Source organism: Camelus bactrianus, chromosome 15 (genome assembly GCF_048773025.1).
Source record: "Camelus bactrianus isolate YW-2024 breed Bactrian camel chromosome 15, ASM4877302v1, whole genome shotgun sequence".
Lineage (NCBI taxonomy): Eukaryota > Metazoa > Chordata > Mammalia > Artiodactyla > Camelidae > Camelus > Camelus bactrianus.
The window spans coordinates 38975326-38999796 of record NC_133553.1 but is presented as its reverse complement, the minus strand read 5'-3'; the positions used below and the strand labels follow the sequence as shown (position 1 = coordinate 38999796).

Here is a 24471-nt window from a genome sequence, read left to right as displayed (position 1 = left end):
ACTTCTCTTTTCCTTACATGTCCAGTCTGTAAAGTGGAGATAATGTTAATTTCTACTTCATAGAGTTGTTCTGAGGATTAAGTGAGTTAATGCATGTTAAGTTTTTTGAATAATGTACAAAATAATGAATAATGCTCAAAATAGAAGCTATTGTTTGTATCATTGATGATTTTTGTCATTGTAAGTATAGTAACATATCTCCAGTGTGTTACCAATACTTGCCCCACTCTTGCTTAAACTTAGCTTGATTGTTAGCCTTGGAATGTGAAGATTTTATACTTGGTGCTTGTGTAAAGTTAAACATTAACTCTTTAGATTTCCTATTAAGTGAAATGAAAAAATAGTGCATTTTTTCCATTGTTGAGATGGAGATTCTGTTAAGAAAAATCAACACAATGATGCGTTTATTTCACCCATGGAATCTATTTTTTTTTGGTAGCATCTGTCTCTTCCAGTTTTAATATTTTATGTTTCCAGTTTATAGACTTTGTCACCAATTTGAAGAAAATTTAGCTCTTATTAGAAAGCATTGAAAATTTCAGTAGTAAGATCATATTCTATAATGTTAACAGTTATTTAAAGGTAACTTAGGTTTTCAACTTTTATTCCAGTTAGTTTCTATTCCTTAATTTAGGTTGAAATTACTTATATTTTAAAAAAATTTACCTACTGAAGATCTGTTTTATATTATATTTGATACTCTCTATATATTGAATCATTAACCTTTTTTCTTACCATAGCATCATATTTCTTCAAAGAAAATCATTGTTGACATCTTGCTAATTTTGCCTATTGATTTGGTTATTTACATTTTAAAATTACATTGTTTTGAAAGTTAACAAAATGTGATAGTTTAATGACAAATCAGTAAGAATGTTGAAATATCGTTTTTTTCTATTCTGAACTAAATGTATTGGTGTCTTTCGTTTCTTTAATAGATAGCAAACAATAAAGATGCGTTGAGGAAGACATGGAACCCTAAGTTTACATTAAGAAGTCACTTTGATGGCATTCGAGCCCTTGCTTTCCACCCCACTGAGCCTGTTTTGATAACAGCATCAGAGGATCACACATTAAAAATGTGGAATTTGCAGAAAACAGCCCCAGCCAAAAAGTGAGAATATTTACTTTAACTATATTTGAATATTTTAATTGGCAGTTTTTCAGCAGAAAAAAAATTTATTATTTGCTATTAAATTCCCTCAGTATCTTTTCTAATTCTTTCTTCTGTTACCATGTCACATAATTTAGAATGTTTTCCCCTCTATATTCATAAGCTAATTTAGGTTGGAAAACTGACCCTTAGGGAGAAATAGTATTATCTGATGATTTCCCAGGGTTTATGACTGCTCATTACAATCTTTATACAGTGTTTTAAATAACTGTCTTATTTGGGGAGCCTTTTATCTGTACTGAAGGTTTCTACTGTTGTTGTAAACAGGTATAAGCATGTTTAAAATCATCACCCCACCCCACCCCCTGCCAACTCCCACCCCAGCTCTGCCCCATTGATTACTAGATTTAGACTTATTGAGTGGAAGGGAGGGAAGGCTGAAGTGGGGTGGGTTAAGAGACCTCTCTTTGATCTTATCTTTTGGCCTTGACCAAAATGTCTAGACTGAAAGGCACTATTGTTGCTATCACTTAACTGCTAATGCCTGCTTTGGCCCCTTGGTTCTTGTCTAAGCATGGACAGACATGAGTTGGTATAAATACCTTTTATCAGTCACCAAGCTAGTCCTGATCCCACTTGATGTGGTCTTTTTTGGAACTCCTCTCCTTTCTTTCCTGGGTCTCATGGCCCAGAACTCAAACATGGCCCTTCTACAGTGTCAGATACCCCTGTTATTAAAGAGTAGAAATGAACATCGGATGGAGGGGATTATGGAAGTTTTACTGCTGGTGGATTATATCTGTTGCCCAGTTTTAAAGAGATCGGTGACCCTCCTACTGAGTCAAACACAGATTAGATAAAATACTTGATTAATCAGATAGCTCAACCAGATCTTGCTAAAACCAAGTGAATCCTCATATAGACCAGGTGTCTTCAGCAGAGAAAAATTATTTCTTGGTTATAAATTGTACCTTTTGTCTTTCAAGTTCTTTAGTCATAATGGGCATCACATTAGACCAAAGAATGTGAATGTCTCATATATTCTTGACTAAAATTTAGAAAAATATTGAAATAATTTTTTGCTGGTAATAGCTTAGTAACAATACCTTCACACACAAGTAACACTAGCCTGTTTACCTTTGAACTTAAAATTAAAAACCTATGCTTATTTAAAAAACTACAGTATAGTGTAGAAAATGGTGAGTACTTGACTTTAAATCCAGTTTCCATGATCAGTCATGGCCAGTATTAGGCACTGTAGAACACTCATACACAGTATTCTGAGTAGTGAATAAGCTGATAATTTGGACAGTTTCTGCTAAGGACAAACAAATTAACCTTCATGAAAATGCAATGAAATTAAAGTACCATTTATTGAAATCCTACTGTGTGCCTGGTTCTGTCCTTGGCTGTTTTACTTACAGAATCTCATTTAATCCTGTGAGCATTTGGTGGTATCCCTATTTTTTCTATTTTATTTTAAACGTGGAGGAATCCGAAGTTCCTAAAGATTAAATAATTTGCCTAAAGTTGGCCAGTTAAGTGACCGAACTGGAAATTAAATCCAGAAATTTATCCCTTTAAAGCCCATTATGTTGATTCCCCTGAGTGAGGCTCTCTCTCCCTTTAGTCAAGTAGATTAGGATGATGCTGAAAGCACTGTAACAAGGTATTGTTACTAAATAAGGATTTTATTTCTCAAAGTCACAAAAAATATGTGGTTAGTGTTAGGGAAGCTTTCTTGTGTCCTGGAGTTGGGAATGCTGTATTACCGTAGGGTCAGTATTGCTGAAGGTGATTTTATGACATACATGCAGTCAGATTGTTTAGTGCTGAAGCTTCAACTGGTAAAAATCTTCCTCTCTCTGATTTAGGAGTACTTCTCTCGATGTGGAGCCTATCTATACATTCAGGGCTCATAAGTAAGTATGTGCTTTTTCTTTGTTTTAAATCAGTATCATTGTAAATCAGCCTGATTAGAAAATTTGTCTTCTCTCACTTATGTGTTTGTGCTATGTGCTTTTTGTATTTAGTAGTGTTTTGTTTTTGTAAATCTAAAAGGAACTGGCAGATAATATAATGTTATAGATGAGTTTATCACTACCAAACAGGGATCCTTGCTGAAACTAGATTTTATTTACATGATGTTTAAATGATGTATGTCTCTCTCTTAAAGTTGAGACAGTTAAGTTTAACTATTAGAAATCCTGATCTTTTTTCCCTTAAAGATAACCTAGATAAAAATTTCCAAGATTTTTATAATTTTTATTGTGACCACATATTGCATGTTTTTCCTGTTTTCATTTAAGTTTAAGAAATGTACCTGTTCACTCACAGAAGTTGGTATGCTTTTTATATATAAAAGGATCAGATAGTAAATATTTTTTAGGCTTTGCTGGATGCATTTTTTTTTTTAGTTTAGTTTTGTTTTATAACCCTTAAAAAAATGTAAAATCTATAAATGCTTGAGGACTGTACAAAAACAGTCCACTGGCTGGATTTGGCCCACAGGTCATAGTTCACTAATCTGGTTTAGCAGAGAAAGAAAAATGAATGTTGCCATGATAGTTTTTTATTTGTTGTACAAAGCAGAAAGAGAGAAAGCCATTTGAATAATTAAGCTTTCTTAATTTTAACAAGTCCTATTATCACATTGATTTTTGAAAATAGAAATTGATTTTATCTCCCAGAGGCCCAGTGCTTTGTGTGGTGATGAGCAGCAATGGTGAGCAGTGCTACAGTGGTGGTACTGATGGACTGATCCAGGGCTGGAACACCACCAACCCCAACATCGACCCCTATGACTCTTATGGTATGTGATTCCCCAAGGATATGAAAGAACAAGATATTTTCTTTTTACGCATCTTACATAGCATATATAAGGATAAAATGAGATTTAAAAAAAATTGGTAAAAGAGAACCATAACTTTATTTTGTTAGAAAGGACTCTTGTATTTGGGAATCAGTTTGATATATACAATGCTAAAAGAAAAAAGAAAGTAATGTATTTTGCCTGAGAAAACAGTTCCCCTTCCTGAAAGTCTTACTGATTGAAAATGCTGGCTTGATTGACAATTGTTTTCTTTATTTTAGGAATTTGTACAGTATTTGATACACCATTACTAATCAATAATCATATTTCATCACCATTCTTGACAGACAGCTTTGAAGGAAAATGAATGTTGGCATCATCTTCTTGATCAGTTATTGAAGAATGTAGAGGTTAATGATTTTTTAAAGTATATGGCAACAAAATATTTAAAAGTCCTTAAAAATTAAGAAGTGCCCTTTAGTCTTGGGAACAGCACTATGAAACAAAATCTGTATTATAATCTATCACTAGGTATTATTATAAATTCCCTTGCAAAACTGTTTAAGAACTATTTGGGTTTCCTCTTAAAATTCTCGAATGGTATGAAGTATCCTATTTGTTATAAAACCACATTTTATTTTTGTTATCATTTTAGATTAATTTTACCACCAAGCCTAAGATAAAAAATTCAATAAGTGAAAAGTTCTCTCAACATTTATTTAATAAGCATTTAACATATATTTGTGAAAAGTAACCCCCCACTCCCTCCCCACTTCTTTTGTAGATTTATGTTCCATGCTTTTTCTTACTTCCTCTGTCCCTCTATCAGGATCAGTTGTCCTCATTCTGTCCTAAGCCAACCCTTCCCCTTTTGCTGTTGATCTCATTCTCTTGTTTCCTTTGAGACTATGCTCTAGTATCGTTTTATCTCTCTGTCTCTGACTTTCTCTCTCTTCTGCTTTCTCTTGCTTTCATCTGAAACCTCACCCTCTTTGCTCTCTTTCCATCCTCTCAGCATATAAATAAATTCAGATGTCTCCCATCCTGGGCAAGAAGAAGCCTTTTCTTAACTTCATTTCCCCTCTCTGGCTTTTGTTTAGTTTCTCTTCCCTTCATTATCAGTGTCTCTTAGGTGATTTTGTCTATAAAACACAATTACTAGTTACTAATTCCATGTCCTTTCCCTGTGCATCATCCATATGCATTTTGTCTTCTAGCTGTATCAGTAACTACCTAGTTGGCTGATCCAAAGGGTATTTTACAGTCCTTATTTTACTAAGTATATTGGCTATCTGAAACAGTGGGCCACTCTTTTTTGAAATTTGTTCACTATGGGCTTTTTTTGACACTTAACTCTATGACAGTTTTTGTTCCCTAACCTTCAAAAACTCCTTTTATTTTTCTCACCTTAAATATTGGCATTTATTAGTGCCTAGACCCTAAGTCATTCTTTGCATTGTACACCTATTCTTTGGTAGATTGAATCCACTTTGTGGTTTTATGTGCTATTGACTCATAAATCTCTTCTTTAAGCCTCGGACTACCTGCAGAACATTTCCTAGGGGCTGTCTCATTGTCCATAAAGCCCTACAAGCACTGTTTCTTCTCCCATATATTCTTTACTGGTTGGTGGCACTACCAGTATTACCCAAACTAGAAACCTATGAGTTATCCTTGATTCCTCGACCCTGTTTTACCATCTATACCTTATTAATTACCTAGTCTTTTTGATAGCACCCCCTAAATGTTTCTTCAGTTTACTCCTACTTTGACTATGTTACCACTGTCCTTCTTTGGGTCTTCATCTTCTCCCTCCCAGTCTACTAAAACTGTCTCCCGGCCTTCATCTTCATTCTTTCCAGTGTGTCTTCTATACTACAGTTAAAGTTACCTTATTAAATACTTCACCCTGCTGCTGTTCCCTCTTGCTTTTAGGATAATTTCTAAGTACCTTTATGTGTCATAGAAGTCCCACCATAAACTAGCTACTCTCATCCACTTCCTGCCTCAAACTTCATGCTGAATTTCTTAGCATGCTATTTTTCCTTCTGTGGTTTTGTAGGAGCTTCCTTCTTTGTCAGGAATGCCTTCCCTCTGTTTTTTAACTAGCCAACATCTGTGCACTCTAGGTGTCATTCTGTCCAAGAAGCTTTATTGTACTGACCACATTGTCTTTTGAGGACAAGGATAGTATTGTGTCTTAATCATCTGCATGGCCCCTGTATCTAGCATAGTGCCTAATACACAGTGTGTCTTCAATTAATATTCTGTGATATGACCAAGAGAGGATACAGGACAGAGAACACTGCTGACATTTTTAACTTGATGTCCGTGAACCATCTTGAAAGTACCACTTCATAGAGTCATGGGTTAATAATTAAAGTTTCCAGTTTGGCTTTTGTTGTAAAACAGTGCTAAGTGATCCATCCTGCCCCCTACTGCCACCTCCTTGCTCCTCCCCGGCATACACATTATTCATTTGTGAGTTCTTACTGTTTGAGAATTTGGGAATTCTTGAAGATCTTAGTTCAGGTCCATTATGAATGTCAGAGGCCTGTTGCTCCCATGAATAACTGTCGTTTATAGCCCAAGTGGCCCAAAGGAGTGTATCCAAAGTGCTGAAGGTGGTCAGAGGGGAGAAGGAGTCTCCATTCACTTCCTCAGGGAATATGAGTTGTGCTTTCTCTGGAAGTAGGTTAAATGCAAATGATTTGTGTTAACATGGTTTTAAAGAAATCTAAATGGAAGGAAAAAAGGGAGAGGGAAATACTTAAGGTTTTTAAGGAGAAAAATAATAAACTTCTAAATTTTAATTTATACATTTTAAACCCTAAATTTGCATGTTTCCAAGCCTGTTTTTTTCAGCATTTCAGAAGAATAATAGAAACTAGGAAGCATATTTTATACTGTTGCCAGGTATTTTGTTTGTATATTTTACTTTCTCTGGAGTCTACATACCTTTATAACTTGTGCTTTTTTCCCCTGCATTCTTGCTGTTTTGTACAGATCCTTCTGTTTTAAGAGGCCCTCTCCTGGGCCACACCGATGCAGTCTGGGGCTTGGCTTACAGTGCAGCACACCAGCGTTTGTTGTCCTGTTCAGCAGATGGCACTCTCCGTGTATGGAATACAACTGAGGTGGCTCCAGCCCTGAGTGTGTTTAATGATAATCAAGGTACATACTTTTTTTTTTCATTATTTTACTGAGTCTTTTATAAAATGTCTTACTCTAAAAAGAAACAAACAAATGACTCTATAAACTCTTACTGTTTAAATTTAATTTGAAGGGTTTTTTTTAAGCAATGAAAATGTATTTCTTTGAATTTCCAACTTAATGTGTGTAATTTAAAAAATCATACTATGTGGTGAGATAGTAACTTTTTTTGGAATTAATAAAAACTGAGATATAATTTATATACAGTAAAAAAACAGGTATTATGGATACATTTTAATAAGTTTGACAAATGCGTAACTCTTGTACCTATCAAGCTATGGAACATTTCCGTCGCCTCCCCAGAGTTTCTTTGTGTTCTCATCTCCCCAGTCAGTCTCATTTCCCCATTCCTAACCAGAGGTACCCACTGTTGTGATTTCTTTTATTGTAGATCGTTTTGTCTATTCTAAAACATCATATGAATGAAATCATACAATGTGTACTCTTTTTGTATCTGATGTTTTACTCTCACTGTAATGTTCTTGTGACTCATCTATGTTGTAATAAGTATTAATAATTGACTTTTTTTATTGTTTAATAGTATTTCTTTAAACCAGTGTGTTTATCATTTATCTTTTGATGGATGTTTGGGTTGTTTCCAATTTTTACTGTTATAAACAAAGCTGCTATGAAAAAATTTTTTTTTTCGTAATTAGGTTTATTTATTTATTTATTTATTACTTTTAGGAGGTACCAGGGATTGAACCCAGGACCGTGTGCATGCTAGGTATGCACTCTACCACTGAGCAATACCCCCCCCCCACTGGAAAATTCAGAAAATTCATATGTTTTTTATCACAGGTGGATAAAGACCTAAAACTAGAATTACTGGACTTTAGAAGTAGACTTACATGTTTAATTTTATGTGAAATCGCCAGACTTTTTTCCAAAGTGGTTGTGCCATGTTACACCAATGACAGCAGCATATGAGAATTCCAGTAGCTCCACATCCTTGATTACAGACATTTAGTGTTGAGAGTGTATTTAATTTTAGCCATTTTGGTGAGCATGTGGCAGTATTTCATTGTGATTTAAATTTTTATTTCTTTGGTGGCTAATTATTTTGAGCACTTTTTTTGGTGTGCTCTTTGGCCATTAATATATCTTCTACTATAATACACATTTTTGAACTGTTAGCTTGCTTTAGTTAGATTTTGAACCAAATGAAAAAAATCAGATTATATTCACATATACATATAACTTTATTTTTTTACATTTATAAATAAGTTCCAAATTTTAATCACGTTTTACTCTGTTCTAGATGATAAATAAAAATACCTTATTTTTCTTGAGCTGTCATAACTCGTGTCTAGGTTTTAATGAGTTGCCTGCATTTGATATTTGCATGACTACCAATAAATAACAGTTTGAATTTTTACTCCCTCAATTCCATATTTTTAATAGTTAGAATTCCTAGTAAGAGATGGACCTTTAAAATGAAGATTTCCTAAACCCCAGGTTGATTGAGGTGGGAGAAGAAAAATTTGTAGTCTGTACATGTTTTTTGTTTATTTCTAAATGAAGGCTTGGATTCAATGAATACAGTAGCTGGGTGACAGAAGATATGATAAACAGGTAAGGGTAATAAAATAGACTAGGACTAAAAGCAACAAAAGAAACAATCTCCACTGAGTGGCTATGAGGTAATTCTTCTAATGTTGAGCCTTATTTACTTCTTAAGGATATCATACCACTATTTGTTTTGCTATATTTTAAGCACATTGTCAAGTAGACCTTCTAACTACCATTCTCTTTGAATATGTTCTGACTCTTAGAATTGGGAATCCCTGCCTCTGTGGATCTAGTAAGCAGTGACCCAAGCCATATGGTAGCATCATTCAGCAAAGGATACACGAGCATCTTTAACATGGAGACACAACAACGCATTCTCACTTTAGAATCCAACCTAGATTCAAGTATGTATACCAATTTTAAATAGTCTTTGTTTGGATCAATTTTTTAAGTTTTATCAAAATTATAACTACTAGAGTCAACTGTGAAAAATACTTGTCATTATAAAATGTTCTGCCTCAAAATCATATAACAATTACTTAGAAGGATATAATGATTTACTGTTGATTTTCAGACTTTAGGTTAAGTTTATTCACATTTAAACTATACTGTTTGAAGTAACATTTGAGCTATTCTAAAAAGAGGTTAAGTTTAATTATATGCCAAATGTTTAGTTTTTAATTCTATTTGAAGAAAATAATGTTTATTCTAAATACAGGCCTGTCTTGGAATTATTGCAGGTTTGGTTTCAGACCACTGCAATAAAACGAGTATTGCAGTAGAGACAATCACTTTGGTTTCCCAGTGCATATAAAAGTTATGTTTACACTATGCTGTAGACTATTATATTAAGTGTACAACAGCATTATGTCTAAAAATGTTTTAATTTTAATTTAAAAGTACTTTATTACTAAAAAATGCCAACTGTCATCTGAGCCTTCAGTGAGTTGTAATCTTTTTTACTGGCAGAGGGTCTTGTCTTGATGTTGGTGGCTGCTGACTGCTCAGGGTGGTGGTTGCTGAAGGTTGGGATGCCTGTGACAGTTTCTTAAAATAAGACAGCAATGAATCAATTGACTTTTCCTTTCTCAAATGACTTCTCTGTAGCATGCAATGCTGTTTGATAACATTTTACCCACTGTAGAACAGCTTTCAGAATGTGAGTCAATCCTCTAAAACCCTGCTGCTGCTTGATTAATAAGTTTTTTATATAATTATGTAGTCCTTTGTTGTGATTTCAACAGTCTTCACAGCATCCTCACCAGAAACAGACTTCATCTCAAAAAACCGCTTACTTTGCTCATTCATAAGAAGCAGTTCCTCACCCGTTTAAGTTTTGTCATGAGACTACAGCAATTCAGTCACAGTCACATCTTCAGGCTCCACTTCTAGTTCCAGTTCTCTTGCTGTTTCCACCACATCTGTAGTTACTTCCTTCCACTAAAGTCTTGAACTCCTGAAAGCCATCCATGAGGGTTGGAATCAACCTGTTCCAAACTCCTGTTCGTGTTGACATTTTGACTTCTTCCCATGAATCACTGATGGCCTTAATGATTGGCATCTAAAATGGTAAATCCTTTCCAAAAGGGTTTTCAACTTACTTTGTCCCTATCCATGAAAGAAATCACTATATATGGCAGCTATAGCCTTACCTAATGTATTTCTTCAATAATAAGACTCGAAAGTCGAAATTACTCTTTGGTCCACGGGCTACAGAATGGAGATTGTGTTAGCAGGCATGAAAACAAGATGAATCTCGTACATCTTCATCAGAGCTCTTGGGTGACCAGGTGCATTGTCAATGAGCAGTAATACTTTAAAAGGAATCTTTTTTTTCTGAGCAGTAGGTCTCAATGATGGGCTTAAAATACTCAGTAAACTATATTATATTCAGATGTGTTGTCATCCAGGCTTTGTTGTTCGTTTCTAGAGCACAGGCAGGGTAGATTTAGCATAATTCTTACGGGTCCTAGGATTTTCAGAATGGTAGATGAGCATTGGCTTTAACTTAGAGTCACCAGCTCTGTTAGCCACTAACAAGAGAATCAGCCTTTCCCTTGAAACTTTGAAGCCAGGCATTGACTTCTCGTTAGCTATGAAGGTCCTGAATGGCATCTTCTTCCAATATAAGGCTGTTTCATCTACATTGAAAAATCTGTTGTTTAATGTAACCACCTTTATTTATTGTCTTAGCTAGATCGTCTGGATTACCTCCTGCAACTTCCTACATCTGTACTTGCTGCTTCATCTTGCACTTTGATGTTATGGAGTTGGCTTCTTTCCTTAAATCTCATGAAACAATCTCTGCTAGCTTCCCACTTTTCTTCTGCAGCTTCCTCACCTCTCTCAGCTTTAATAGAGTTAAAGAGTTAGGGCCCTTCTCTGGATTAGACTTTGACATAAGGGAATGTTGTGGCTGGTTCGATCTTCTATCCAGACCATTAAAACTTTCTCCATACTGCTTTACTTTCTCATCGTTCATGTGTTCACTGGAGTAGCACTTTCAGTTTCCTTCAAGAACTTTTCCTTTGCATTCACAACTTAGCCAACTGTTCATTCAGAGCAAGAGGCCTAACTTTCAGCCTATCCTTTTGATATGCCTTCCTTACTAAACTTAACTGTTTCTGGCTTTTGATTTAAAGTGAGAGACATGTGACTCTTCCTTTCATTTGAACAGGTAGAGGCCATTATAGGGTTATTGATTGGCTTAATTTCAATATTGTTATGCCTCAGGGAGGCCCAAGGAGAGAGAAAGGCAGGGAAACAGCCAATCAGTGGAGCAGTCAGAGCACACACACAACACTTATCAAGGTCACCATCTTATATGGGTGCAGTTCAAGTGCCCCAAAATAATTACATTAGTAACATCAAAGATCAGTGATCACAGATCATCATAACAAATACAGTAATAATGAAAAAATTTGAAATATTGTGAGAATTATTAAAATGTGATATAGACATGAAGTAAATGAATGCTATTGAAAACATGGCACCAGTAGATTTCCTCAATGCAAGGTTGCCATAATCCTTTAATTTGTAAAAAAATACAGTAACTGTGAACTGCAATAAAGCAAGATATGCCTGTATAAAATAAATCTTTTTATTTCTCATAATTTTATTTTTAAAATCAATTTTATATTAATACAATTTGACACAGCTCAGTATTGATTAAAAAATAGATCAAGTTGTGCCTTTCAGAATCCCAAGTCTGAAGCTCCTTATTGGGTACAGGAAGTTGGGAAGGAAATAATTTCTAAGACTGTAAAGAAGATACTACAGAATCTTTTTGGTTTCTAGCTTTCATAACCATTACTTTCTATCTTTAGGCTTAAAACAATCACAGTTTAGGCTGAAGTTGGTAAAGAAAACTATATACACATACACTGTTGTTTTAATTTGAGAACTAGCTTTAAAAATAATTACCACAGTGTGTGTGTGCATGTGCGTGTGTGTGAATATGTGTGGCTCTCTCTCCTCTCCCTTTTCTTTTTCTCTCAAAAGATTCCTTCGTTCCTTTTTGACTTTCATCATTTTTTCTTCCCAATCTGTTGTCTTTTATTTTCTTCTGGTGTCCTGTGAGAATTATTTGGGGAGGTAGGTTTGAATGGAGCTTTGAACTATTTGGATGTTAAAAGAGAGAAACAAAAAAAATTAAAATTGAGATTATGGAACAGGAAAAAAGAATTTTTTTTTTTTGCCAAGAAATTCATGTTTTTTAGACTCTTAGTAAATTTAGAATCATACTTAAATATGTGACCTAAACCTACAGTAGTAAAGTTGAAAAACTATATGAAATTAAGAAGGATGTGAACATTTTTGAAATCCTTTTAATGTCCTCAGTGTAAATGTTGATTTTTAATGACTGCTACAAATTAATAGGATCTCAAGTCTGGTGGATGAGATGGATAGACTGAACTAGGCAATTCCATTTTCCCCCCAGATGTATGACTGTAAAGTCATATGACTTTTTGTCCAATACTAGAAGCATTTTCTGAAGAGGACTGCCAAGAATGTTTTGAACAAAGGCAACATTATTGGAATAAGCAATAATTATTTTGCGTTAATAATATGTCCTGACATTTCCTAAATTATCAGATTGATTTACATAAAGCAAACTTAAATTAGTCTTTTATTCCTTTCTACTATGACTACCCCTTAGCTGTTTATATTTGACTATATTGTAGTGTTCTGGAATTTAGCAGATTTAAAAAAAAATTTAAGTTCAGACTAAACATATTTTAAGGTAAAAGTGAATTTCATATAGCATTTAAGAGAATGAAAGATACTTGTAGGAATCAGAATAAATTACCTTCTCATTGATGTCAGTGGTGATTTGACTGTGAGTAAGTCAAATGTAGTTGGAGCAGGTAACTGGGTACTTGTGAACTCAGTGAAAAGGTAAACCATTTCTAAGTTGCAAGCTGAATATAAATATTTGGAGAATTGTTGTAGATTCATTGTTAGAATGATGGCTGGGAGGCCTTCAATTTATTTCTAGTGTTCTTTGCATTTTGCTTACTTGTCTGACTTACCATCAAGTAGAGAAATTTCCTCAAAAAAATTGCTAAGTAACTTTCTTTTGCCTGCTTCCATCATTTGATTTCTATCATACTTATTTTCTAGATCTCAGAGTAATTAAAGCCATTCTCAGAAACTTCTCTCTCAAAATGTATGAGATATTATACTTAAAGTATTTCTTTTTGGTTGTTACTGTCCTTCTGGACCTTGGAGAGGATATTGTTCAATGGTGTGTTATCTTCAGAGGAAAACAATACATAGGTTGAATTTTGAATATTAACTATTTGTTTAGGACCTTTTAAATTGAGTAGAATGACCCAGAGCTTACCCCACATTGTCAAATGACTTTTTGTTGTGCACTGAGATAACAGACTGGGTGGCTACATGCCATTAACATTGGGAAAAGACTATCTTCAGTTTTTAAGATGTCATATTTCTAGGCATCACATGATTTCTGACTGTACATAGCTATATTTTCTTTTATGTGAATATAAATTCATAATACTTATTCTAAGATTAAAAAAATTTTTAAACTCTATTTTTAAAATATTTTCAAATTTAAAGAAAAGTTTCAAAAATAGTTCAAGAACTCCTGGTTACCCTTCACCCAGATTCAACCAATTTTTAACATATTTTTGCCACATTTGTCACATTTACTTTATCATACTCTGTATATGTGTATTTTTGTTTTGTTTTGTTTTTGTTTTTTTGAAGGGGGTACTGGGGATTGAACCCAGGACCTTGTGTATGCTAAGCATGCACTCTACCACTGAGCTACACCCTCCCCCTGTATATGTGTATTAATTTAAAATTCTGAACCACTTAAGAGACATTATATCCCTGTGCCCCCAGATCCTTTAGCATGAAATTCCTAAGAATGAGAACATACTCTAACAGTACATTGCATTCTCAAAATCAGGAAATTTAACATTGACACAATGATTCTGTTTGTTGTTATTTACACTCAAATTTGCCAGTTGTCCCAATAATGTATTTTATAAGGACGTTTTCTTCCTAGACCATGGTATAATGATTATTTTTTTTAACTTTGACATATCTTAAATTAGTGTTATCTTTATGTAGATTTTTTTTCTTATTAAAGTATCTTTAAAATCACTAATTAAACTTCTTAGTAATTGATTTCTGTTTGATAAAAGGCTTTCAGGAGGAACTTGTGATAGTTTAAGTACCATAGTGGACTGTCAAATGATGACCATTTCTATTATGATGAGAAAGAGAAGATTAAAGAGTTAAAAAGCTCTCTTTGTCATGTTTATCTTTAGATGATAACCATGTTTATCAATAAAGAGCTCTATGTCTAGAAAGCTGAAATTTAAATTTGGGAATTATCTGCATGTAAGTAATGATAGAATTCTATATTAAAGTAACAGAAATATCACAGAACATTGTAGAATGAGAAATGTCAGTTCTAGGCTAAGCCCTAGGTAGCATCCATAGATAGCAGTGGGTAGAAAAGGAAGTTCTAATTCTTAGGTCTTCTAGATTTGTCAGTAGAGTATTGCTCAGGCAATTCTCATTTCCTAACATTGCATTATGAACACAATTGGAGAATAAACGAACTAAAGACAAATTAAAGTCACATCATTTACTTTTTTAGTCTCTTAGGTGAATATTCAGTTCTCTTTTGTGTGAAGAAATAGTAGCTTTGACAAAGTTGTGGTGCTCTTTAATTTTTTCTTTTTAGCAGCTAACTCTTCCTGCCAAATAAATAGAGTCATCAGTCATCCCACTCTTCCTATCAGCATCACTGCTCATGAAGACAGGCACATCAAATTCTATGATAACAATACAGGTAAGAATTTATTAAAATTGATTAATGTTAAAGCAAAAAATAACCCCACTATAGTTTGGTGTCTGTCAATGCCTTTGTTAGTCAGGGAATAGGCATGGAAACATAGATGCTCTCCCAGATCAGCTTCTTTTTACTCCATATAATTCTGCTAAGAACTAGTCTTCACGATAGCACACAGAATCATCCTGATTTATTTAATAATAAGTAGGTACTATATTCTGGCCCTAGAGCTAAGATCATCACTAGGAACACAATGAAAAATTAATTCAAATACCAACAAAATCATCTCCTGCCATGAATATATTGCAAAAAAGTAGAAATATGTTGGAAGTCGAGGCATATATGATCATTACATTTTGTTAAAATTGTTCAATTGTTGAGGAGCCTTAGCATTGCAGATGGAAAACCCCTGAGTCACTTGGTTTATTTTATTCATTTTCCATAGACTAATTTTGTCTGCATTTTTATATTATTTGATCCTAATTGATTTGAATTGCAGTATGGAAACATTACCGATTTTTATTAGATTATATTTTACTATTAGTCTAAAGGAAATACACGAAGAGCTAGTTGGGAGAAAAACTCTCTGTATTTGCAGCTACATTTACCTAAATATCTGCTATTGACTTTGTAAATATGTTGACTTTTGCTGACTTTGCTTGGCTGTGAGTGATGACTAATTTAATATTTTTAATCTCTTTCTATATACTGTTTCAACCAAAATTGTGGCCAGGTTTTCTCTCTGTTCCTTTGACTCTTCTTCTGTTCCCACAACCCATGTGATTTGCCTGTAGCCAAAGATGCAAAGTAGGTGATTAATAATGTCTGAGCTAATTAATGAACATGGCTTAAAGGAATACTTGTGTACAAATGACTAAGTACCATATTATGATTTGAAAGACAAAAATATAATCTGAAATTTGAGCTTTTGTTTCTCATTGTTGCCGAGGCTAGAGCGGGGAAGGAGACACGTGTTATCAGCAGTTGGAAAAGCAGTTGATGCAGAGACGACACAAAGAGAAACCAGTGGTAGCTGGCTTATATTCAGGGTGAGGAAAGCTGTTAACAAAGAGTAATAATCTCTTTTTTCAAAGGCAAGCTGATCCACTCGATGGTAGCCCACCTAGAAGCCGTTACAAGTTTAGCAGTTGACCCTAATGGCCTGTACTTGATGTCTGGCAGTAAGTACAACTATGGATTATTTATTTATCCTTATCATTTTCACATTAATGTAATTTTTCTTTTAATTTCTTTTCTTGTGATATAGGTCATGACTGTTCAATACGTTTATGGAACCTAGAAAGTAAGACCTGTATCCAAGAGTTCACAGCTCATCGGAAAAAGTTTGAAGAATCAATTCATGATGTAGCTTTCCACCCATCCAAATGCTATATAGCCAGTGCTGGGGCTGATGCACTGGCTAAAGTCTTTGTATGACACAATGCATCATCTTCACCTTCTAGCTCTTTATAAATAATCAACTGCACAAAAGAAATACAGAAGACCAGGGCAAGAATCAACCCATCCAGCCCTTTTGTTCTGCTGAAGGAGCACAGAGAACATTTGTTATAGTTTTGCAATTCATATACTGTTTTCTAAAACTAAGGTTTGTTCAGGTTGCTGCAAGCTCAGCTGAATCTGTGAGCCTGAAAAACTTTAAAATTCTTCCCAAAATAGGAGCTTTTATTTCTGAGGTTGTTCTAATTCGCTAGGCAGGCCTGAGCGAAGAACATGGGTTTAGCTTGTCCTTAAATTGAGTAAATAGGGCACACTATAAGGGGTGAATAAAAAGCTTGATGGCAGGGAGTGGGTAAAGGGAGAACAGAAATTTAGACCTAGTTCTTCCCTGAGAAATCTTGTTAAACACAGTAGGTAATCAAAACAGTAATCTTTACCGTGTCTGCTGTACGAACCCCTATGTTCACAATGACCAGGCAGTGTTTAAATGAGTTTTTAGTTTCACCCTCCTTTCAACTGTTCACATAAAGCACCTGGCAAAACATTTTACCTATTAAGGGGGAAAATGCAATAATATGTTAAATATATTATTATTCAGAAATGCTAAACAAATAATTTAGTTTGTAAGCAGATTTCTGTATTACATTTTTGAAAATAGATTTGGGACCATCTAAAGTTTAGCTGTCAAAAACACCATTATGAAGAGTAGTTGATAGAATCTGCTTTTACTAAAGGATTTAACTTATTCAGGGTTAAGATTCTGTTTATTTTTAAGGGCAAGCAGGGCACATGTTTATAATAATTTCTATTAATTTTAAAATTCACTTTATTCATGTGACATTTATAGTACCACAGAGATTATTTCATATCAATGAAATCTTACCTTTTGGTGGTTGAAAAGATGGAGGATATTTACAAGTACTCGTTTATCAAAACGTACAAAACCATGCTTCAGATGATCTCTCCTTTTTCTTCATGTCTCAGATTCAAATCACCTGACACCTACCAAAAATAGTTCATAATTATTATGTTTTAACAGTCCAAAGGGTATGGTTAACCTCAGGCAGCTTCTTTTGCAGAAGTACTAAATAAAGCAACTATTTTGTACCCCAGAAGGTTCCCTGTTACTGTCTCCAAGAAGAACCTGTTGGAAATCTGGGTGGAATAGTTTGGTGCCTAATATTGGCTAAGGAGTTCTCTTTTTGTTTCCCTCTCCCTACCCGACCTCCATTGGTTAACTGGAAAACACAGCATGTTTTAACAGGCAGAAAATCCATATTGTTTCTAGGAAAAACCATGTCTTAAAGGACCAGAGTTCCCTGTGCGCATCTTACCTATGACCCACGTATGGTCAGCTCTTGAGATTCCCATGACCCACTCTCTGGACCTGGTATATAGACTTCATCCCCACAGCAGTCTAGCCACTCCTCACACTCTCTTTCTTGTTTGCCCCAAATGTCAGAGACCAATATAGAAATTAGAAATAAGTTACTAATGCCTAAATTTTCAGCAAGATATATTTTAATAGGCTCTCAGACTTTAAAAAAAAATCCATATCCATAAATATTTTAACTTTTTAATATAATTCCTACATTCCTATGCCTACATATTCCATCATCAGAAGAAAAATATTCTGGTGATGGTGTAGATATTAATTGACAATTTTTCTTTAACATTTCTGCTTATCTGCCTCTAGAATTCTGCAATATACAGGGAGATTTTCTTTAAAGACCAGTGTTAAACTTGCCTGATTGATATACAGATATGCTTTAATATTTTAACACAACTACCTTGTCATTTCATCTGTTCTGTGCTTTGGTTAACATGGGGCTCAAGGGACTCCTTTGTATATTCAAATGAATTGACTTGGATGTGAGCTACCAGGCAAATATTTATATTCCCAAGTAGATATAGAATTCCACATTGTTTTTGGTGGATTCCTCTTTGAGGTCTTCGCAGAGTAAATAAACGATGTTGCTGACCTAATATTTGTAGAAGGATACTGGAAAATTCCAGTCGTGAGCCCTTAATTGGCATACTTATGATGGATGACTGCAAGGTATTGTGCTACCAGTTACTGCTTTAATTACCTTCCAAGGTTTTCAGTGCCTGCTTTACTTACGTCACTGGAATTCTTAAAACCAAGACACTTTCTTCACCTGCATTTTATGTCTCATGGTTGAAATTTTTCTGTTAGTGAGTGGAAAATAACCATGAGATACGTTGACTGTAGTACAAATGATGGAACTGTTGAAAGTTCCTTAGAAAACCAGAGCTGTGCTCTTGGAGATTGTACCCAGAAACAGATTCTTCTCTGCTGGCACTGTATGATCTCAGCCTAGACACGAGCCAAAACTGTCTTCCAGCCAGATAGAACCATATACACATGTCTGGTTTTTCCCTCAGCCTATCAAAAATTCAGTGCAAATTGACAAAATGAACAAATTCCAGTTGCAAACCGTCACTGAAATGCTTTCATAGTGCTTGATTTGTAAGTAATTTTGGATGAAATGTGTTGGAATAGTATGAAAATCAGCAGGAGGTGTGGGTCCCTGCCTTATTTTCATATGCTGTGGATACATCTCTGGGAGCTTGCAGCACCCTCTGGAAACTCAGCTATCACATGGAGCTCATTTGCTACTCAAACCATAGCAGATATTTAACATAAGTGATATAATGACCTTCAGTATTTTTCTATTGAACAAGTTTAGCAATTTTTGCCATTAAACAGATAATTAGTTATGCAAAGTATTTAGCTTTTATAATCATTTTAGTTATGACTAAAAGGGGGGAAATTGAGCTGCATCACCGATAAAGAACTTTGTGAGAAATTTTTGGTTTATCTGACTTCCATTCCTTCAGTATTGCTATAGATTTCTTTTCGAGATAATGATGAAGATTTATTTGAAAATGTCTAAAATGTATGTATATTTTATAAATATATATTATATATATTGTAGGGATATATATAATATATATAGACTATATATATATATATATAAAACCATAGGTGCATTTTACTGTTGTATTTTCATTTTTGGAGGTGGTGTACACAGCAGGTAATGATGAGTATGACGAGTGTTGTGCTATTTGCTTTTGCAGTATAATATATAGTTCTAAATGTTTAAATTACTGTATATACTATATTCATTATAGGCTAGCATGCTTGTTTTAAAGACTGTCATTCTAGTTTATTAAAATCTGAATGTAAGAAAACCTGGCTATTCAAATGTGAATTGAAAAATATTCCATTCTCAGTACTGAACTATTTCCATTGAACATTCAGGATTTTTGACAAAACAGATATCATCAAGAAGGCAATAGCTAGAGAATGAGAGGTGCCTTTCAAAAAAATACAAATGCAGCCTTACAGTGAGGATGAGGATTTAAGTTTTTTGCGGGGAAGGGGTGAGAGAGAGAGAGAGAGAGAGAGAGAGAGAGAGTGTGTGTGTGTGTGTGTGTGTGTGTGTTTGCCAATCTGTGAAGGTCCTGATTTGTGACCATCAATGTCTTTTTAATGTATCTGTTCAACTTTTAGGACTTCAGGGGACATTTCATGCGCTTTGTGCTTTTCTGAGCACCATATGTACTTTCCAAGAATTTTGAATGTGAATTCCTAGAAATTTCAGTGGAGAAGAAAATAACTATTCTTTCATTATAAGTCAAGTTCAGATAAAAGGAGAAATTGATTCACCAAAATTATGGGATCTCATTAATGTTGGCTGAGTAAATGTAATTTTAAAAGGCTCACTTTTTTAGCATTTCATATATTTCCCCCTTACGCAAGAGCAAATAATGAAATTCTTATCTGATCAAGATTCAACTAGTAAAAATTATTTTTAGATTAAACACCTGAATTAGTTAAAATTCCACCTAAGAATAGTGTTTAAATGGCATCTTTCATATCTACCTCTTTGTCATTGCTGCCATTGTGACTCGAGCAGATCTTTATGACATCTAAAACAATGGTTGGATGCAATTTAAAAATCAGTGTTGGTGCTTTTCTTAGGCTTTGTCATTTCAGTTATACTGAACAAAGATGTCACAAATCAGATTGAAAGACTTAGAATTAATTTTGATTTTCTTTTGAAAGAACTGCTTAAAATTTATCATCAGTGTTGATAATAAGTGGAGATAATCTCTGGTTAGTCTATGTCTGTGTGATATTTTCAACCCAGACCCAAACTGTTATTCATTTACATGGGAAAAGAGCTCTAAGTATAATTTTCTTCAGCTTACCTTATTCTTTGAAAGCTATTTCGAGGCTATTAAGTACCTAATCTTTAATTTTATTTACTCAGAAAATGCCTTCGTTACTGTGTTACTTGTTTAGTTATTTATAAAATTGCAGTATTTTGTTTAACACTGGGATTTAGTTTGTACAAAAGTAGTAGCTGACAGAAACTGTATGTATGTTTTTCTGAAATGTGTCAATTCCTTAAGTTCATTTTAGAGGAAGGTCCAGTAAACTAATGTATCCGTGTTTAAAAACAAAGGACAGGCTAGGTCATTGGTAAATGATTCGAATCATTTTACTTTTGCCACTGAAAGCTTTTTAATTGACCATATCCATCATCTAACTGGATCTCAGTGTCATTGTAAGGGACACCAGGTTCACAAGGTATTAAACAGATAGCATCTTTTTTTTTTTTTTTCCCCAGTCCAAAAAAAGGGGCAAATATAAAGCCAAACAGTGATCCTTAGATCCTACTTATTTATTCTGGCAGTATTCCTAAAGTGGTGCTTAAGGGTCAGAATTTTTTGAATCTTTGCTAATCAAGCTTTAGGTTTGATTTAACTGGGACCACAACTTGTCATCCCCCAGATGCAAATTAGAAAGTTCATTTTAATTGAGATTAACTCTAATGTCTGCCTGAGTTTTTAACAGGCTATGAACCAGTGAGTGCCTTGTTAATGTAGAATGATTTTTCCCTGGTTGTGTTAGCTTCTCTCTGAAAATGTCTCAAAGAATGGTGTTTTAGTTGACTTGTAGGGAGCTGCTAAAGTTGGTATTATCAGGAATCAGAAAGTCTTCAGTCTACCACATACCACCCTCCCTACTTTCTTCTCATTGTTTGGCTGAAGCTTGCCTCTTGTGAGAAACAATGCAACCCACTTCTCCACATAGTTTTTTTCCAATCCAGATTAAGAGGTATCCCGTAGCCCTGTCCCAACTATATGATCTAATACCTGTTTTTAGGAGAAACTGCTTCTTTGTAATCCTGTAATCTACTGGCTATGTCTTCTCAACTTCAGTTTACTAGCGCTGACCTCAGGGCATCATCATCAGTTCAGACTCCTGAATAACTCCTTTCTCCACACCCTTCCAGCTGGTGAGCCCTGGGCCAGACTGTTTGATATTCAGGTATTTTAAATTTTAGGTATAATATCAATTAATGTAAATTAACCCAAATGCTAATTTTTGTGGTGCAAGAAGTTTCTTTTGTAAATTCAGGGTATGGATAAGCTAAGATATCCTTTTTTGGTGGCTCTAAGTGTATTATTTGTTTTTAAATAAAGTGTACAACTATAGATAATGTGCTATAGGTGTCTCATGAATTGAAATATTTGTCAGATTTGGAATCCAGTGGAATTGCAGTTAAGATACTTTAATACAACCTGATTTTGTTTTGGGGGAGGTAATAGAGGGGTACAGGGAAATAAAAGTGTGTTAGACAAAGTAGATGTAAATCCAAAGTAATGAACCAACCTTAATTATTGATTGTGAGGAATATGGAGAAGTTTATCATTATATAGAGTTTGGACCTTTGGAAAGCCAGTAAAATTAAAATACCCCATATGATTGGATCATGATACTTTCAGGGACACATGTATATTTTTTCTCATGTTCAGTTACATAATTAAAAAATTATATACACACATACATATATAAATTTAATGTGTTTTTATTTTTTCTTTGTTTGACTACTTAACAGGCAAGCATAAGCCTTCTACCCCTTGCTCCTTCAAATCAACATTACTTTTCAAGGGCTTCCGCTGCCCAGAACTCAAAGTCTCTTTGTTCCAATCTGGAGCCACAGTGCTATGTGGAATCTAAAAGGTACCTCTTCTGGTGTCCTTGAAACTGTCCACTGTGATGTTTCGTATGCTACAGTAGTAATGAATGTTCTACTTTTTCGCATGTACACATTTTTCAGTAGTGTCAAAAATGCTCCTTTTGTCCCTTGTAATGAGAACTGAGACGTGTAATGAGAACTGAGACATGATTTGCTGGAGTTATTTTAGAGTAATCTAGCTCAGAAGGTCAAGAAGAGTCTAAAAGTTTTTCATGGATTGATGGTCAGCCCGGGTTCAGAATGGTATTCTAACCTGCATTGGGTTTCCAGGAGCACCACTGAAGTTTTGAGGGGTCCAAGAGTTGTCCTGGCACTTAGAGTGTTCCCCAGGAATACCTGGAAATCTGGCAGCGCCCTTTATCTCAAACACTATAACCATTAACGTGTCCCTCCACGTGTTCTCAGTTACACCTGTCCTTACAGTGATGGGTCGCTCCAGTTCTGTGGAGAAGCACTGATATGCAACTTTCCATATTTTCTGAAACACAAATTTTAATTTGGTATATTTTGTATACTTTCAAAACCAAATTGAAAATGACTCATTTTAAGTCTCACTTCCATCTTAAGCCCTTTCCTATTTCTAGTTGTTACTAGATGAAAGGTATTGGTGGTTTTGGGCAGACTTGAAGAAGGATCTGACTGTTTGGGTGAATAAAATCTGTAGTGTCCTGCCAATAAGAAGGGGTCTGTTTGATTGAAAATTCTCTTGTCCTTGGTTATTTAGCCATTCATCTTACACGAGGACTGATCCAGATGCTAACTTGATGTTAACTTTTCCTGTGTGCCTCTTTAAAGAGATAATTAATCCAGTGATGTAATGGAGAACTTACCGTAAAACAATCTGTTAAATAGCACCTGGAGTAATAAATAGAGTTGGTATTATTCATTCATGTGCCAAAGTTTTTCATGCTCTCATAAGATCCACGGTGTGTATCAGGTTCCCAATCTATAACCTCAAACCAAAGATATTTTTGAATTACCTCATATAATAACATCATCAAATTAAGGGTAATGGTAGGGAAACCCATCATTCATAATGAGCATTCTTAAACTGAACTTTCTTTGATTAAAAAGAAAAAACTGCATGCATGGTAAGCAAAATTTTATGTTTAAGCATGAGTTGTACTATTAGGCAGCTTGTGATTTATATAAAATGTTTTGAAATGTGAATGTATAGTGAAATTCAGCTACTCTTTCCTTGTGGAAGTTGGACCAAAGAAGTTTCATAAATAAATAAGATTAACTTACCTTAGAGCAAAGGAAATCCATCAGAAACAGTTTGAGTTCTGGATGACTTGGTGAGGGTGTAGGGAAAAATAAACACACTAAGGAGAAAGCAGCTGAAAACTGATCTGCGCCCACTGCCCACTGTCTTTCTTTCTCTTGAAAAGGCCTAGAAGGACGACCTCTGAGATCCTTTTGACCTCTAAAAGTGAATGGTTCAAATTCTGACTCGTTAGTCATTGATCCCTGTTACCTAAATTAAAGATTTTTAGGAAATAAATCCAAAGTATCCTAGAGTTCCCTGATTAAAGTGTCAGACAACATAGCTTTTACTATATTGCAGGAAGCTACATTAACCGGCCCAGGCATGCTGTGTCATCTGCATGTATCAGAATGAAGACCAGACGTGTACGAAATGTCTTAATGTGGCCAAGGGTAATCTCATGAAGAGAGAATCATTTTTATAGGATGAGTTCTGTTTTGAATGATTTTGATGATACTTTTAGAAGCATTTAAAAAATATTTGTATCATTTTCTGCAGACTTTGAGCGTGCATGCTTCAGAATATCCAATTGATGGAGTTATTTCACTCAGTATGTATTTTTAAAAAGGAGAACTCACTGGTCTCACATGTCTTTTGGCAGTCACTTATGGATAACACTCCTGACCCACACTCCCCACCAATACTCAGGTGTCATGTAGGAATTCTTTCCTATGTAGTAACTGTCTT

At 34.6% G+C, this 24471-nt stretch overlaps 1 protein-coding gene across 2 annotated transcripts in view; it reads left to right on the top strand.

Annotated features, from left to right (window-relative positions):
* The window catches only part of STRN (striatin), an 86416-nt gene extending 64090 nt beyond the window's left edge, over positions 1-22326 (top strand). For both annotated transcript variants that reach the window (XM_074378725.1, XM_074378724.1), the window contains 8 exons: positions 939-1114; positions 2989-3036; positions 3805-3926; positions 6933-7100; positions 8915-9055; positions 14875-14982; positions 16077-16163; positions 16250-22326. In XM_074378725.1, coding sequence (XP_074234826.1) covers positions 939-1114; positions 2989-3036; positions 3805-3926; positions 6933-7100; positions 8915-9055; positions 14875-14982; positions 16077-16163; positions 16250-16419 — 1020 coding nt within the window. In that variant the 3' untranslated portion in view covers positions 16420-22326. The remainder of the gene's footprint in view (positions 1-938; positions 1115-2988; positions 3037-3804; positions 3927-6932; positions 7101-8914; positions 9056-14874; positions 14983-16076; positions 16164-16249) is intronic.
* Positions 22327-24471: the final 2145 nt, after the last annotated feature.